We start from the raw sequence: 17,732 nt of genomic DNA on the forward strand, positions 1-17,732 counted from the left end.
ATTCTTTACCACTGAGCCACCAGGGAAGCCCTTTCTGGGTTCATCATGGGCTTTTTTTTGGTCCCACCTCTGAAACTGGCTATTTCCCCAAGCATCCCTGATTCCCTTCAGTGGGAGTTATACTTGGAAACCAAGTCTAGATGGTGAGTTTGCTTGTTCTGGGATGTTCTTTTTTCTAGGTCCTTTCAGGTGAGTCTTAGGAAATATAGTAAAACCTTAGTACACACTGAAAACCTCAAAATTAATCCAACATATTAGGATTTTATTCTAGGCTTACTCCAGTACATAATTGTAATTACCTTCAAACAGGTAGGGTTGGTAATAACTGATCCAGCTGGGAATTATAGGTGAGGTTGCTCCATAGGAATAAGAAACCAGGAATAAAAGTGGAAAAGCTCAGACTTAGACTAAAAACCTTGCAGCCCTAAACAGGTACTGTAACATCTTTCTAATGAGTATGGGAATAAAATAGTTGGTACATTGGTTAGTAGAGTGGTTACATACAAGTTTGGAGTTCATTTACCACTTGTTCTTTCAGCTTCATTGTTGTGATGTCTTCACATTCATTATTGAAGTAGTTCAAGTATATAGAACATGATATGCATATGTTTTAATACATAATGAGCAACTAGTAAATGTGTCTCCTAAACATAAAATCTAGAATTTGGTCTGGATCGTCTTGGATAGTTGATTCTGACAGTTTCAGAATTGGTTGGTTATTTTTTATGTTTTTATGTTTGGTTGGTTCTAAAGGCAAAATGGCTCTTGGCTAAGAGGTGGCCCTCGGTGTACAAAAGAACCCTGAGACTAAGACTGGATAATAAATATAAATCTGTGTCCCCGTTTTGAGGGGTTTTAGTGTTATATAAAGGTAAAAATAGAAAAAATAATTTGTTACCCTTATGTAAAGTCAGTTTTTAAAATTAATATTTTTTAAGTGCTGATTTATTTTCCTTTGTTAAATCCAGAAGTCATATAGAATAAAATTAAATGAAGTTCAGTTGATACCTCTTGCTCCAAAACTAACAAGCTGTCATGAGTCAGCCCATCTGACTCCATCCTTAACATTTATTTCCCTCGATTCCTGGACGTGGCGGGTGGACAGTGAGACGGGTGTCTGTCTTCAGTCCAGATGTGGTTTTAAACTTGGATCAGGCTTGTTGTCTTTGCTATCCAGTTGGTTTGGTGAGTGGAGTTCATTTACCACTTGTTCTTTCAGCTTCATTGCTGTGATGTCTTCACATTCTTTATTGAAGTAGTTCAAGTACATAGAACGTGGTATGCATATGTTTTAATATGCAAAATCTTCAGGACAACCTGAATGTCAACCACCTGTCCTGTGTAACTTGTATTTGTGTTCTGTTTCAGTTATGCTTGGCTGCCTTTTCTTTCACTTACTACTGATTCTTGTGTGCATTTATCTCATTAGCTCAACAGTCTCTCCGCATTGAATTAGTATGTACTTCATTTGGTTTCTTAGTTCTTACCTAGTTTTAACAGTTCAAGAAGTACTATTATAGGAATGCTTGTTCACTACTGGATTCCCTAGCTTCTGGTCTGGGGCCAGGAAGATGATAGGTGTACAGAAAGTTTTTGTACAACAAATGCATCAAACAACTAGGGTTTATCTGGTCACCTCCCAGTTTACCACCTGTAATACTGAATGGGGCCGTGTAGTAAAGGAAGTGATTGGTTCTCAGTTCAGTCAACCAAGATGCTCTAAGAGCCTTTGTAGTTGTCCCGTTTCTGCATACTGACTTGTGTATGTACACAAAACTAGACTGTATATTATGTCGTCTCAGTGGGAACGTGGGGAGTTGAATCAGTGGTTGTTGCAGTTACTTGGTATTATAGTACATAACAACCACTCTTCAGGATTCATTTTTGCTGACTGCACTTGAGTAGTTCATTTTCTCTCATCAGGGGGCAACTTTGAAGGCTGGGGACTAGACTCAGGTGGTCAGTGCTGGATGGGACTTCAGCTGGGGTGTGGCCAGAACTCTGCCTAGACTTGGCTCCATAGCATGATGGCTGGGTTTTAAGAATTAGTTTTATTGTTTTTAAGTCATCTCTTCTGTACTCTATTGGTTACAGTCAAACCCACCAAAGTTTAATGGGAGAGGTCTCCCCATCTTGCTGGAGAAATGATAAAGTGTGGGGAAGGTGAGAGGAACTGGGATCTTGTAGTGACCATAATTTGTCTTTAGAAAATAGTTGGCTGTAATAGTATTGATAAAAGCTGCAAAAGTTTTCCCAAATATGTTAATTAAAACATGAAGAAAGGTCAAATTATATATTGTATGCGTATCTATGGAGAAAGAATGTTTTACTTTATCATACTGCACTCATAATTTGAATTTATCTGGGCCATCAAGATTATGAAGGTCAGATGTGGTGGCTCAGACAGTAAAGAATCCCCCTGCAGTGTGGGAGATCTGGGTTTGATCCCTGGGTTGGGAAGATCCCCTGGAGGAGGGCATGACGACCCACTCAAGTATTCTTGCTTGGAGAATCCCCATGGGCAGAGGTGTCTGGCAGGCTACGGTCCGTGGGGTTGCAAAGATTACCAAATGTATACATAATTAGGTCATTCTGGACCATGATAATGTCAAGCTTGATTGGTAAAAGAACCTTAAATGCTAAGTATAAATGACCATAAAGTTCAGTCACCAAGTCCTGTCTGACTCTTTGTGATTCCATGAACTGCAGCACTCCAGGCTCCCCTGACCTGACATTTTTTAGCATAATTTCTGTTGTCATTTCAAAAGTCCACTTTCGAAAGCATCCATCTTGTTGAAAACTGTTTGCCACTGCTAACAAGAGTAAGCAAAAATTGTATGGAAAGAATTGTAATCTACTAACAGGAACAAAAAGGTAGACAACATTTCTCTATTGTTGATGTTCAGTCACTCAGTCGTGTCCAACTCTTTGCAACCCCATGGACTGCAGCACGCCAGGCCTCCCTGTCCATCACCAACTCCCGGAGTTCACCCAAACTCATGTCCATTGAATTGGTGATGCCATCCAACCGTCTCATCCTCTGTCGTCCCCTTCTCCCGCCTGCAGTCTTTTCCAGCATCAGGGTCTGTGCCAATGAGTGGGTTCTTTGCATTAGTATTAGAGTTTCAACTTCAGCATCAGTCCTTCCAATGAATATTCAGGACCGATTTCCTTTAGGATGGACTGGATCTCCTTGCAGATCCATATACAATCCTACCATAAAGTATGCATTTCTCTTCAAAGGATGGGTATGATCCATAGTTAGTTCAGAGGGAAGTTTCATTGCTGTACTGTTTGTATTTCAGACTAGGTAAGAATTTGCATTGTAAATCTTCATCAGCATCTTTTAAAAAACCCAAATGTGTTTTCAGATATTTAAGATAATAGGAATAATGTTCTATTTAGTACTAATTGAGGATGGTAATTCCCTCTCTATATGTAGGATAAGCGTTAATGTTGCACAGTTGATGTGTGTTGGAGTCTGATGCCAGCTGTTTTGGCCTTTGCCTGTGTTCTCCCCTGTGTGAGTTTCCTCCTCTGCTTTGCTGTGTTTGACACATGGCTTCCATGTTTACAGTTGCCTTCTTGTCCTGAAGTCGCTGCTGCCACTGACCCATGATGTGCAGGTTTTGGACAGCAGGGAGCGCTAAAGCAGGCGAAATTCACATGCCGTCCTAAGGGATAGCTCGATCAGTGCTTCCAGCGTCGGGGCGCAGAGTGGGGCAGGGATCTTGTTAATGCTGTAGACCCTGGGTATCTAAAGCCAAAGTGAAATTTGTTGAGAACGAAGGCTGGGATCACAGCCACGTCAGGTGTGTATGCTGAAGAGCTTCAGGTTTAGAAAAGGATTGAGGATACCCTGGAAGACAGGAAACAAACCAGCTGCATTTTGGAAGTAAGTAAAGCCGTCCCAGAAAGGTAACTTAGGCGTACAGCCTGAGGATGACTTCTGACTGGAGTCTTATCCATTATCCAAGGCTTTTAACTATCCTAGCAGTGTTTTTCCCAGAAACCCTGCTTGGATAAGAGAGATTGAGACAGTGACGACGACTTAAGCAAAAAGGTAAATAGAATCTCATTAGAAACAAGAACTACTAAGTGCTCCAGTTGTCTGACCTGTTAAAGGATTGTTAAATCCTGACTTAAATCGTAGGCATGAGTTGCATGGCGACTTTGCTGCTGTTGCCTCAAAGAGGAGGGTTTGCTTTTCCTGTTAGGTTTAGTGGCAGTGTGTAAGCTTGCCATAAAAAATTCTATCTTTTGGTTTAAAAAAAAAAGTGTTTTTTTAATCTTTCTGAGCCTGGCCATGCATAGAGTTCTCTCTTTTGCTCTTGGTTTTCTGTCAGTTGCCCTGTCATCTTTGAGCCATCCTCCACCTTCCTATCCTTGGTCTTTAAAACCCAAGTTCCTCTTCTAAAGTAACCTTGTATTTTATCACATCACCCAAGCAACTTTAACATACCATCTTTCCCCTTTATCCTTAAATTTTTGGAGTTACCTATACTCACTGTTTGTACATTTCTTCCTTTACCACCTAAAAAACCCTTTGCTCATTTACTGATTTACTCATTTTTTGGCAGGTACCAGTAATGATCAAACGTCTGTTCTCAGACTGTGTGCTATGTTGGAAAAAGAGTTCCCCGTGTAATTTAGCCCCTTCAGAGAGGTTTGCAGACTGGCTATCCATGAACTATTTGAGTTGTAAACAAGAGAAGCATTTACCCAGTTTGGGTAGAATTGGACTTAGAACATTAGGTGTTTAAGGGTCTTACTGGAAGGCAGAGGCTAACCTGCCAGCGCAATGCTCAAAGTTTAAAAAGTTACTGTGCTTCCACTGTCTGCTGCTGGCATACCTGGTGCTTCTCTACGTCCACTCTGCTGGAATTCAGAGTATCATCATAATTTTGCGTACTCAAATGTAGTCAGTACAGAGCTGAACGTCTGCTGAGTTTCGTTCACCTTCATATTTCCATTTATCACTTAAAAGGTATTATTACCCTAGTAAGTGTCTTTAATGAATACCAGATTCTCTTGGACTCAGTTGCTGACTGTTCAGTAAAATGTCTTTAGCCTGTGTACCCTGTTTTGAATGTTGGTGTATTTCCAGCCAGAACTAACATTTAGTCTCAGTTTGAGTGCTGTCAGTTTGCACTTAATCAGCAGTCTCCACCAAGAACACTGTGCTCCTAGGTACAGTGATGGAAAGTACTAACCCCAAATATTAACTACATAGCAGGTTGGAAGTGGTGCAGTGTGATTAGGAAGGAATTAACTCAGCCTAAAGAAAGCTAAGGGGGGATAGTCATTGGAAAAATGAAATGTTGCTGAGGATTTAGAAGAGCAAAGACAGAACGAGTACACAAGTGACGGTAGGTTGTGCGGAAGGAAACGTAAATGCAAGCAGGGCATTACAGTCTTGCGGATAGCTTTCCATGCTAGAGCGAGGAGTTAGGGTGCTCTCTGATGAACAGGAGGTTGGATGTTTCCTGTTCTATGGACAGAAATATTAGCAATGCAGTATGTTGGTGTGGATTCAAGTGGTATTACAAGAGCATGAGTGAGAAATGAGAACCTAAAAATTGAGGTTATTGGCAGAAAGGACAGAGACAGCTGATTGACAGTGCTGTCTGTGAACCGGTTACAATGACTTGTGAATTACTGTTGACTGTAAATTGCTCTAAGCTGTTACACAGATTGGTCACTAGGAGGCACAGTTCATCAACTTTACGGCGAAAAGGAAGGGAAGTAGAGGGCCACATCTGTGAAAATCAGATAGCTATGTATACAGTCTTAAGAGTTGTCTATTAAGCTTTTCAACTTGGCATTTTTATGCAGTATTTTTACTGAATAGAGTGTTTTAAAGTGAATGGTTAAGAAATCTAAAATGCCGTCTGAATGTGGGCCTTTATACACTGATGAAGAGGACCTCACTTGTATTTTCATGATTTACTCGGCTTTTGCTTTTAACTGTTTCTGAAAAGATTTGAACTCTATCCACATCTTCACTAACAACATTTTTCATGAGTTTGTTTATATTTCAAATTAGGAAGTCTATAGATTAAAAGCTTTACAATCTGGTAATCAAGTATACACTAAAACTAAGTTCTGTTACATGTCTTTAAGCCAGTATTGATTAATGAACTTCTAAGCAAATACCTGACAGCCAACTAAGAAACTGCTACCAATTCTGTTCCATTACTGTTTTTTTTTTTTTTTTTTTAATTATTCTTACTAGCAAGCAACAGGCTTCCCTGGTGGCTCAGATAGTAAGGAATCCATCTGCAATGCCGAAGGCCTGGGTTTGATCCCTGGGTTGGGAAGATCTCCTGGAGAAGGGATCGGCTACCCACTCCAGTGGGGAATTCCATAGAAGAGGAGCCTGGTGGGCTACAGTCCATGGAGTCACAAAGAGTCGGACGTGACTAAGCGACTTTAAAAGAAAAACAAGTAATAGTGTGATATATAAATACCTCTCAATATTAAGTTGCATGTTGCTCGGTAAAAGGCTTGTGAGACTTATTTTAGATAGCATTTGTAGGTTATTAAAAAAAATCCACAGCATTAGTCACTCCGTTGTGTTCGACTCTCTCTGATCTGACCTCATGGACTGTAGCCCACCAGCTCCTCTGTCCATGAAATTTTCCAGGGACTTCTGGTAGTCCAATGGTTAAGCCTCTGTTTCCACTGCAGGGGGTGTAGGTTCCATCCCTGTTTGGGGAATGAAGATCCTGCATGCCACACTATGCAGCCAAAAAATAAACTATTTACAGAAAAAAGTCAGAGAGGCCTACCATGTATAGTAGTGAATCTGTTAAAAACTAACAAACACCAAATACATGTATTAGTATGTCAGGTTTTAGAAGTTCTTTTCATTAAGTTTTCTTACAGTTTGACAACTTTAAATAGGATGCATTATGAAAATCTGTCAAGTATTTAAAGACATTGATTTTCTTTTTATGACAGATACGGGCTTTTGTGTCAATTTAGAATTTCTACATGTGTTGAACTTCTGTGTCAAGAAATGTATTAGGTGATCAGGACACATCAGAACAGTGATCTTTGCCCTCTTGAGCTACATTGTCTAGGAATGGGAACAAAAATAAGCGGTAGGCATTATAAATTATTATTAATTATGAAGGTAGGAGGTAATACTGATGCATGCTGTGAGGAAAATTAAGGGAAATTTGTGGTTGCAGTTTTAGAGTGATTATGAAAGTCTTCATTGAAATAACATTCGAGCAAAGATGAAGAAAATGATTGGGATGACTTAGAGATTATAATATAGATGATAAGACAGCAAGGGTAGGATCAGGGAGGCAAGTTAGGGAGGCCATGGCGGTAATTCAGGGGAGAGGTGATCTGGGTGGTAATGAAGCAGAGAGAGATGAAAAGAATATAGATGTAATTTGAAGACAACTGATGGGATTTCTTGACTCAGCTTGTGGTTTGAGTACTGGAAAGTGAGTTGGGTTCATGCAAGGCAGGCATGCTTCTAAACATTTCCATCCTGGGGTAAGTGCAATGGAGACACCAATGATTAAATATCTTAAAAGTTATGTTCCCTGAAAATATGTCCCATGCTACTGTTTTGCCAAATACACCTTCATAAGTATGTGGAAGGCCAGGTTTGAATTTCAGATCCTTAAAAGTCCTGTGCCAGAACCTTCCTTACAAGCGACCTGGTCCTCTGTCTGTGTCCCACCTTCCTTCTCCCATCCCTGCCTCTGATTGTATGGCAGGGGGCCTCAAGCACATTTGTGTGAACACCTTAGCCTGCATGCTCGAAATCTGTCCACTTCCCTTACACACCAGTGCACACAGTGGTGATAGAAATTGCCGAGGTCATTTCGACAGGATGTTTGGAATCCTGAATACCTGGAGCGCAGTTTAGAGTGAATATGAGTTCCAGATAGATGTGTAATATTGGTTCTTTAAAGCTCAGGGCTTCTCTGTTTTAAGGGCAGCACCGTTCCATGGGTTTTGGTTTGAGCAGCTGTACAGATAAAATTGTCGTGTACTGAGATTGTAGGTAGGTAGAATAGGTTAGGGTGAGGAGATAAGCACATATTTGAGGTCTCTATTAGACACCCAGTAGTAGAAGGAAAAAGAAAAAATTCAACTTAACATTAACAGTGGCCTGGAATATGTAAAAACTGAAGGCAGTTTTTCACTACAGCTATACTAACCAGTGAAGTCTCTTCAAAAACCACAAACTTTAAATGACTCCAGACCCTTACTGAACTGATTCCGTCTAGGAATTAAGGTAAATATATCAGCCTATGGACAATCAAGCCAATTGTATATAAGCCTCTCGATTCCATCCTATCCAGCACACTATCTTATTTTTTTAGCAAAAGCTCTAAGAACTCTGCTTTCTGTGACCAATGATCCCCTCAGACTTTTCCCTCTAATAAACTACTCACCAGTATATGTTCCCTTGCCCAGGTTGTTGCCATTTTTATTTTTTAACGTTGGCGATAGTTTTTGTTTTATTCTTTAGTAACAATTAGTTGGATATAATTTGGGGAGTCTTGGACATACAGATGTTAACTGAGAATAACACTGGATGAGATCATCAGGGGAGTGAGTAGAACCACATGTTGCACTTTGGGGCTGTCATTAAAAGATTGGGAAGAGGAGGCATCTCTAGAGGAATCAGACCATGTGCCTAGGGAGGGAGAAAGAAAGCTAAATGATGTTCTTGAAGCCAGTAAAGAACTGTATTCCAGAGGAGAAGGTGACCAGTTCTGTCAGATGCTGCAGATAGACAACTTGATGCAGTTGACTATAATATCCGTTTTGACTTAGCTGTTTCAGACTTGTTTACCAGAGCAATGGATTACTTAGCTTTCTAAACTTCAGTATTTTTAAGTGACATTTGTAGGTTTTCATTATCTACACTTGAAGTTGTGGGGGAGAGGAAGGGGGACGGTTATTTCCTGTTATTCATTTTCTGTGAAATAAATTGTCTTTACAAATGGTAATATGGCCATTTGTATGAGTTGGTGGTGACTGGTGAAGTTAATCAAGATTTCTGTATTATATTACTGAAATTTCCAATAATCAGTTGCACTGTGGTTGGAGAGCTTCCCAAGTGGCACAGTGGTAAAGAACATGTCTGCCAGTGCAGGAGAGACAGGTTCCATCCCCTGGAGGAAGTGGCAACGCACTCCAGAATTCTTGCCTGGAGAATCCCAGACGGAGGAGCCTGGTCCGTGGGGCTGCAAAGACTGCAGCCGCAACAGCACGCTCACAGGTGGTTGGAGAAGGCAAACTGGACTTACGGACTGTTCACTAAGCTATCAAATAGACAACTGAAAATTCTGATTTTTAAAGTCTCTAGTTATATAAGAAGTGCTTTTGAAAATTACGCTGTTTGGTTAGACATTTTTAAGTAATTGAGATGAAATGCATTTGATGCATCCTGATAAACTGCAGGTTAGATAACACCAAAACATTCAGTTTCTCTTAAGAAAATGAGTTGGGTTGCCAGGAGATGTCTTACTTTTAGCCAATCAATTTTGTATTGTATCATTTTTCCATATGAAATGTCTTTCCCCACTACACCTGCCTCAAAGACTGGAAGCATCCTTTCTAAAGGAGCTGAAGAATGGCATTCTGTTAAAAAGATGAACAGCTGGTCATGTGGAAATTCTTTGGAATGCTCACTTGTCCTGCAAAGGCAGGGGGAAAACATACCAGGTGTAGTGTTTGTCATTGTTATACAGAATTGTTTTACTAGAGATCTTTACATGATTTTAATCGCCTTTCTCCTACCGAGACTGCTCATCTATCAACAATGTGAAGTCCCTGAGAATGCTAAGTGCAGTTCAGTGGGTCTCAGGACTGCTGGAATTGTTTTCTGTGCTGAAACATTGTTCCTTTCATCAAGATTCAGGACCCTCCCGCGATTAAAAGTTATCCTTTGTTCTCGATTACCTTGGGATGAACCTCGAATTTCTTAAGCGTGACACAAAGAATTTGACTCTCGAGGGGCTCTTCAAGCTCATGTGTCACTTCTTCCCCCTTGAATTCTTTGTTCCAGCCAGATGACAGACACTACAGATGAACTCAGCTCTCCTTTCTTCCTTGGGCACAAGTAGCAGCCTTTCCTGTTACCCTGTCCACCCCTCATTTCTTTCTTTTGTGTAATTCATATTTTCCAGGGTGGGTACATAATTGGCATTCTCTAGTACATTTCCTTAAGAGGTTTGGTTTCGGTTTATGCTCTTTAATCTTTGTTTCCCAGAGTTTCTATAGAAATTGCTTAAATGGAATAGGAGGGAGCTAGGGGCGAGCACAGAATGACCTTCCCCGGGGTTACAGATAAATGAGATTAGGAGAGATATGACCTGTTGGGCGTTCGCAAAGAGACGGGTCCGCGGAGGCCAACCTGCCCTTTGGAGGTTAAAGTGCGGAATCTCAGAACCGGATGTTACCGCAATTTGCAGTTACTCTTGTAAGATACTGCAGGCTGTACGGATGGGTCCAGAGGAAGCCTAAGGGCTTGGGTCACGTAAGATAAGGAGTGCTTGCGCTCCAGGCTCGAAAAAAGGAAGGCGAAATGTCATTTCTAGTGGGTCCCCTTCTATCCACTCCAAAAGGGACAGACGGTTGCTCTAACAATCGCGCTAAGAAGAGCTGGGTAGTGGCCGTAAGCGAATGTGAGTGTAAAGACACCATGTCCTCTCGCCCTTTGCGCACCAAGATGTCTACGTGGAGTCCGGGGGAGGCACAGTTCGCGGGACTCCGCGGTGTGCGAACCTCAGCCCCAGTTCCTCGCTGGCCCAGGCCTGGATCGGGCTCTCCGAGATTTCGGAACCCAGCGCGGATCCTCAGGGCTAGTTCCGGAGCGCAGAGGGTCCGCCTGGCGTGCCTGGCAGTCTGGCAACTGCGTCCACTTGGGCAGTCCCGTGCCCACCCGAGGCTCTTCGCGGAGAGCCCCGCCGGGCGGAGAGGCGCGACGCTGGGGATGGCCTCTCGGCGCCGTCTGCGCGTCGGCATTCTTCGCCCGGCAGCCGGGGCGCCCTCGGCCGCGGCCCCGGGCGGAGGAGACGAGTTTCCGAGGCTCGCGTCCCGGCCGCCAGCCTGGGGAAGGAGCGCGGAAGAGAGCGGGCGGCGGGAGGCGGGGCGAGGGGCGCGGGGGGCGTGGACCGGCCGGCTTTGGAAAGGCCCCAAGTGAATGAGGCGCGCGCCGGCGGCAGAGCGCCTCTCCGAGCTGGGCTTTCCCCCGCGGCGCGGGCGCCAGGAGCCGCCTTTTCCGCTGGGTGTCACTCGGGGGTGGGGGGTATGGCCCATTCAAAAGCGCCGCGAGGGGGCCCGGCCAGTGCCCTTCAGTGAGCGCTCGCAGGAGGACAGCAGAGCCCCGGCGGCTCGCAGCTCCGGGACGTTGTGGCGCATCAGGACGCGGCTGCCCTGCTGCCCGGAGCCCGAGCCGCCGCCGCCGCCGCCGCCGCTCTGCTTTCTGCGCGTTAGCCTCCTCTGCGCGCTCCGGCCCGGAGGCCGCGGGAGCCGTTGGGGCGAGGACGGCGCGCGGCTGCTGCTGCTGCCCCCGACCCGGGCGGCTGGAAGCGGAGAGGCCGAGCCAAGCGGCGGCGCCCCCTATGCAGGGAGGATGTTGGAGAGCAGCGGCTGCAAGGCGCTGAAGGAGGGCGTGTTGGAGAAGCGCAGCGACGGGCTGCTGCAGCTCTGGAAGAAGAAGTGCTGCATCCTCACCGAGGAGGGGCTGCTGCTCATCCCGCCCAAGCAGCTGCAGCACCACCAGCAGCAGCAGCAGCAGCAGCAGCAGCCCGGGCAGGGGTCGGTCGAGCCGTCCCAACCCGGAGGCCCCGCCGTGGCCAGCCTCGAGCCGCCGGTCAAGCTCAAGGAATTGCACTTTTCCAACATGAAGACCGTGGACTGCGTGGAGCGCAAGGGCAAGTACATGTACTTCACCGTGGTGATGGCTGAGGGCAAGGAGATCGACTTTCGGTGCCCGCAGGACCAGGGCTGGAACGCCGAGATCACGTTGCAGATGGTGCAGTACAAGAATCGCCAGGCCATCCTGGCGGTCAAGTCCACGCGGCAGAAGCAACAGCACTTGGTCCAGCAACAGCCTCCGCAGCCGCAGCCGCTTCAGCCCCAAAGCCAAGCCCAGCCGCAGCCGCAGCCTCAGTCCCAAGCCCAGCCGCAGCCCCAACCCAAACCGCAGCCCCAGCCCAAACCCCAGCCTCAGCCGAAGCCGCAGCCGCAGCCGCTTCATCCGTACCCGCATTCGCACTCGCACCCGCACCCGCATCCGCACGCGCACCCACTACCGCACCCGCACCCACCGCCGCTCTCGCAGGCGCACGGACACCGGCTCCTCCGCAGCACCTCCAACTCGGCCTGAAGAGGGCAGCACCCGGCCCGAACACGGTAAGGTCGGCGCGGGTCCGGGGAGCGGGTTCTGGGGGTGTCAGAGCAGGAAGCCTGCTCACGGGTTCGGCTCTTGGGTGGGCAAGGGAGCAATGAACCTAGGTTTCTGGGAGGTGGGGAGAAGGGCACAGGCTGCAGGCATCAGAGGCCGGGCGGGGAGGGCAGGCTGAGGAATGCGCGCTGGGCGGGAAGGTGCCCGCAGCGCCGCCGACCCGCCGACCCGCCCGCGTCCAGGACGCGCGCCCCCGGCCGTCTCCTGGCGCTCTCGGCGCCGCTGGACTGTGGGCCCCCGAGGGAGCGACCCCCGTGTTTGTCTGAGCTCCTTTGTCCGCGGGCCAGATGCCAAGAGAACTGGGTCTGGTGGGAATCCGAGCTTCTCACTTCCGTCCGTGTCATTTCTTTCCAGGTTTTGGGGACCTGAGGAAGCAGGATGAGCACCTTTCTATTGTCTTCACTTGGATCGAGAGCAAGTCTCCCCGCCCCGCACCAAATCAAGTAGTTGGAACAGAACCCGACTGATAACTCGTGATTCCACTTATTTTCTGCATCCTCTTCTTCACAATGCAGGAAAGGTTTTGAGTCCAGAAGGCTTTATTTATGAACCTTTGAGAGGATCTTCCAGTTTGGTGGACCTTCTAGGAGGGATGATGTACTGTAATTTTATTTTAATGTATTTGACTTATTATTTATTAGTTTTTTTTTCTAATGCTTGTTCTGAGACATTTCTGAATGTAGGCCATTTTCCAGAAAAGATACTTTATTTTCGAAAACCTATCCTTAGTAAGTTTTAGTATTGGGAAAGAAGAAAGAAAAAATGCAGTACAGAGGAACACAAGAATTTATTCATTATTCCTAGGGCATTTTCAGAAGGTCTGACACTTCATTGTTATACCAGGTGGTTGAAATTAAACTCTGTGATACTATATGGGGTTTTCGTTCTGTTTTTTTTTTTAATTAGTTTTTTTTCTCCTTAGACATGTATTTTGTGTAGAACTTTTAAAGAAGTTAAATGTTCAGAATGGTGTAATTATAAAAATCTAATTGCTTTTCTAAAAGGAAATCAATAGTAATGATATCTAATTCAAAATGTTTAATACATAACCCAGTTGATGGCAAGATGACCGTATCCTGAATATACAGGAGAACTTGGTCTGCTGTAGGAAAAGCCTTGCTTAGGTTATCTTTGTGTGGAAGGTTTAATAATGAGTTTTCTATGATTTCAGAGTATGAGTGCATTAGATGTTTCATTTCAAAAAACGTAGTGGGGGAAAAGAATTGTTCCAGTAGTTTGAGAGAACATTTGTGCTCTTATCCACAGTAGAAATTACCCTTCTTCATGAGCTTGACACACTTGATGTGAACTGCATTTCCTGGCCTTTTTTTTTCTTTGTTCTAGAAGCATATTCTAGAATCTCATAGTTTAAAATACAATTTGTGAATGTTTCAAAGGACTGAGAATCATAGCTTTTTGTTTTCGTCCTGAGAATGTTGACCAGAGCCGTGACTATTCTGCTCTTTGTCGCTCTGTGAGAAATCCAAGGGTTATATGTTTTGTTGTTAGGTCAACTAAACTCAGAAATTGAAAAAGGAAGGACTGGATAAACACTGGATTTGCAGTAAGAAAACAACCCAGTCTTGTTTTAGCAGCAACTTTCAGGAGTCCGGGGGGTTGGTATGGTTGGGGGAAGAGGATGTGCTTTTAAAGGTAGAACAAACCCTCTTCTGTGTGAAATGAAAAGGATGGTCAAAATCTACAAGTGCAGATGCTACTTCAGTTTAAAAAAGAGCCATAGATGCTACCAAATCGTCTTAGGGCTGAAAATCACTGCCTATCTTGCATGGGTTTACTAACAGCTCTCTGTTTTCCATTTTCGTTTTCACAAAGTCTTGATCACTGGTTTTCCAGCTTCTAAATTGGAATGGTCAGCATTAGGCCACTGCTAAGTTCTATAGTCAGGAAATGAAAATAGAATTTCATGCTAGAGGCACTTTTATCTCCCTCCATCTAAAAAGGAGTTTGAAGGTCAAATTGCTTCTCAGTGCAGTATTTAAATGATGAAAATTTGAGATCCAAAGAAGTGGTGAAAAAGAAAATTCAACCAAGGGGCAAGCAGAACTTACGTGGGCTCCCACTTAAAGGCGAAGTTGCAGTTGCAGAAAACAAACAAAAAAATATATTATGATGCAGTTCAGAGAGCAGATCTCAAGAGTTCTTAAGGCAAGTTTGGTTTGATTTCTTTGAAACTACTGATGTGCTTTTTAATAATACCCCATTGCACTCTCATTTTAATAAATGCAGATCATATGACCCCATTAAACCTCAGCTTTTTTTCTCAGATGAAAGGATTTGTTTTCAAATTCTTGTGCTATAAAAAAATTTAAATCTATGAATACTTTTAAGATTCAGGTAGGCTTTTAAAAGCACTTGCATGTTGTTAGCTTACAAAAGTATGCTCAGGCTCCCTCCTAGCTGCTAGAATTTTTTCTTTCTCACAATGGCTCTGGCTCATAAGTTGGCCATCAGAATCATGGTTCCTTGTCTTACCTTTCCATAGCCCTTAGTCCTTGCTCTGCTATGACTGAGCTGACTCTCCTGGTGACTCTCTAGTCTGAACCCTTCTTAGTAACTGTGAAAACTCAGAAGTTAGAGGGGAGAGTAATAGGGTGGTTTTTATTATGTAACTAACACTTATTACGGCTTAATTATTCCAGAACAACAAAAAAACAAGTGTACTTAAGAATACACAACAGCACAAAATAACAGGTGCAAATTACTGAATGTGTCGGTAGCTTTGTGTTACCTGTAAGAAAACAATACAGGCCACCCAGGGTATTCTGGATAGCCTAGGGTCTTCCCAGGCGGCGCAGTGCTAGGGAGCCCGCCTGCCAATCCAGGAGACAGCGGGAATCACTGGGTCTGGAAGGTCCCCTGGAAGAGGGCATGGCAGCCCGCTCCAGTACTCTTGCCTGGAGAATCCACGGACAGAGGAGCCTCGTGGGCTACAGTCCGTGGGGTCGCAAAGAGTTGGACACGACTGAGCACACACACCTGAAAGGTTTTCTGAGGCCTGGCAAATCACCTTCATGGAGGAAGAAAAAGATATATTTCTTTCGACCCAAGAAACGGAAGGAAAGGATGGGTCCAATAGAACACCTACCTCTTAGATAAACATAAAATGTAAGAAGTTGGGAAATTAAAAGGAATGTTCCTTTTGGAAGCAACTTTTTGTCTTTGAACTTGTGTTCAAAGTGAGCTCAATAATATTTGTTGGAACAAATGAAGGAAAGAAGGAAAAGATGTCTAATTTCCCAGCACCCAGGAGATAGCTCCTCTGGCCGCACACAGTGCTTCCTTTACTTGCTGTCGTGCCATTCCCTGAGGACAACTAACGCTGGGACAGGCCATGCACCATGACGAAATTCCTTGGACATACTTTCTTAGTGGAGATCCACACAGATCTGTGTATGCCCGGAGTACTGAGGTCAGAGAGAAAATGGATATAAAGGGCCCTTTCAAAACGAACATTTCCCTCATGGAGGAAGGGGTGTTCTCTCATCATGTTAGAAATCAAACCAACTTCATAATTTGGTTTCACATTTTTTTTTTCACAGAAGCGAAAGTAAAAAGCAAGTTGCTTAGTTGTGTCCGACTCTGTGACGCTGTGGACTGTAGCCCACCAGGCTCCTCTGTCCTTGGAATTCTCCAGCCAAGGGTATTTGAGTGAGTTGCCATTTCCTTCTCCAAAACAAAAGCAAAATGAAGCCCAGCTTGTTGCTGAGAAGAATTCCTCTTGGGACTTCCCTGCTGGCCCTGTGGTTGAGACTGCGCTTCCAATGCAAGGGGCGGAGGTTCAATCCCTGGTCAGGGAACTAACGTCCCACATGCCCCGATATGCGGCCAAAAGAGTATTAAAAAAGTACAGTTCCTTTAAACACCTAAACACTGTTAGGAAGTCTGGCTTAAGTTGAGAGACCTGTTTTAACTCTCTTTTGCCAAACACTATTAAAAAGTTCTCATTTAAAGCTGACACTATGTGAGTGTATGAGTTCACACACATCACTTATTTTCTGTCCCCTGGGAAAGTGAATTGGTTTTAATTTGGCGCCAAGTGTTTACACTGCCATGTTCAGTGGCGGGTTTACAAGAGAGATCTAAGCCCTGAATGAACCTGGAGCAATCTTGTAGGAAATAGAGCTTCATAGGTTGAGGATGGGCCTGAGAACCTCTTTTATAAATGTCAAATTAATTGGTTTTACTTTACCAACAAAATGCCTCAGTAGAATAAAATTTAAATTTGGAAATTATAGAGCTCAATATTGACTCCATCGATGATTTTTTAAAGAGAAATACACTATTTACCTAAAGCCACTTAAGATGTATTCATTGTAGCATTCAATTGGTTGGGTTTTATTTTTCTAAATTCTTGACAATTTAAAGGATGTATTTTGATCTGCAGTGCTGAACGGCCAATCTGGACTTACTTAAGACTGGATGACAAAGTGATGTGACTTTGTTGCCAGGATATCTGCCAAATAAAGGATAGCGTCCAACAGGGTTTCTTGGAAAGGGCATTATTCTCTGATGCAGGAGGCAAGTGGACTCCGGACCATTAGAAACAGCTACATAAAAACTTCTGTTTTGAAGCTGGCCTCCCAGTGATCAGCTGGGTGGGTGGTGGGGAAGCAGATTTTTAACAACAGGTTATCCTTCCACATCATTGTATTTATTTTGAGAAGAAAGATAATTGTCTGTTACATTCCCCTATCAGTCTTCTGGTTAAAGTGTCAGCGTATGCAAGCTTCACCGTGAACCAAATGCTTTATAAGCTATCACATTTGTGAACTTAATGAAATGGTCATAATTTGTGTAAATATGTTTTTTTAAGTGATGTTGGAGAGTTGTGATTCATAGTTCATATTTTCAAAATGCATTCCATTTCAAATAAAGTATCTGTAGAGGTGATTGACCTGTGGACTTTTTGAAGGCCTTGTTCACCTGTCACATACACTGTGTGTTCTTATGGGAAGAAGAATGTTCTAAAGGGCTTGGCCACTGTAAAGGGCATGATGATTTGGGGAAGAAAAATACCTCCTTAAAAAATATTGTTATTGATTTATTTGATTGTGCTGGATCTTAGTTGCAGCATGCTGGATCTTTAGTTGTGCCATGCAAGATCTTAGTTGCAGCATGTGGGACCTAGTTCCCTGCTCAGGGATCGAACACCAGGCCCCTTGCATTGGGAATGTGGAGGCTTAGCCACTGGACCACCAGGGAAGTCCCTGAAAAAGACCGTTTTTTGAGGTTGGCTGGGCATTTTGAACATAGGATATAGAAG

At 44.1% G+C, this 17,732-nt stretch overlaps 1 protein-coding gene across 1 annotated transcript; it reads left to right on the plus strand.

Annotated features, from left to right (window-relative positions):
* Positions 1-3,461: 3,461 nt before the first annotated feature.
* Positions 3,462-17,359, plus strand: PHLDA1 (pleckstrin homology like domain family A member 1). The gene is made up of 2 exons (XM_040233867.1): positions 3,462-12,396; positions 12,803-17,359. The coding sequence occupies exon 1, from the start codon at positions 11,183-11,185 to the stop codon at positions 12,368-12,370; it is 1,188 nt and encodes a 395-aa protein (XP_040089801.1). The 5' UTR covers positions 3,462-11,182; the 3' UTR covers positions 12,371-12,396; positions 12,803-17,359.
* The last annotated feature ends 373 nt before the right edge of the window (positions 17,360-17,732 follow it).

The sequence above is a fragment of the Oryx dammah genome, unplaced genomic scaffold (genome assembly GCF_014754425.2).
Source record: "Oryx dammah isolate SB20612 unplaced genomic scaffold, SCBI_Odam_1.1 HiC_scaffold_29, whole genome shotgun sequence".
NCBI classification, from domain to species: domain Eukaryota; kingdom Metazoa; phylum Chordata; class Mammalia; order Artiodactyla; family Bovidae; genus Oryx; species Oryx dammah.

Coding starts and splice junctions, on each gene's coding strand:
- PHLDA1 (XM_040233867.1), top strand. CDS start 11,183: ATGAGGCGCGCGCCGGCGGCAGAGCGCCTCTCCGAGCTGGGCTTTCCC.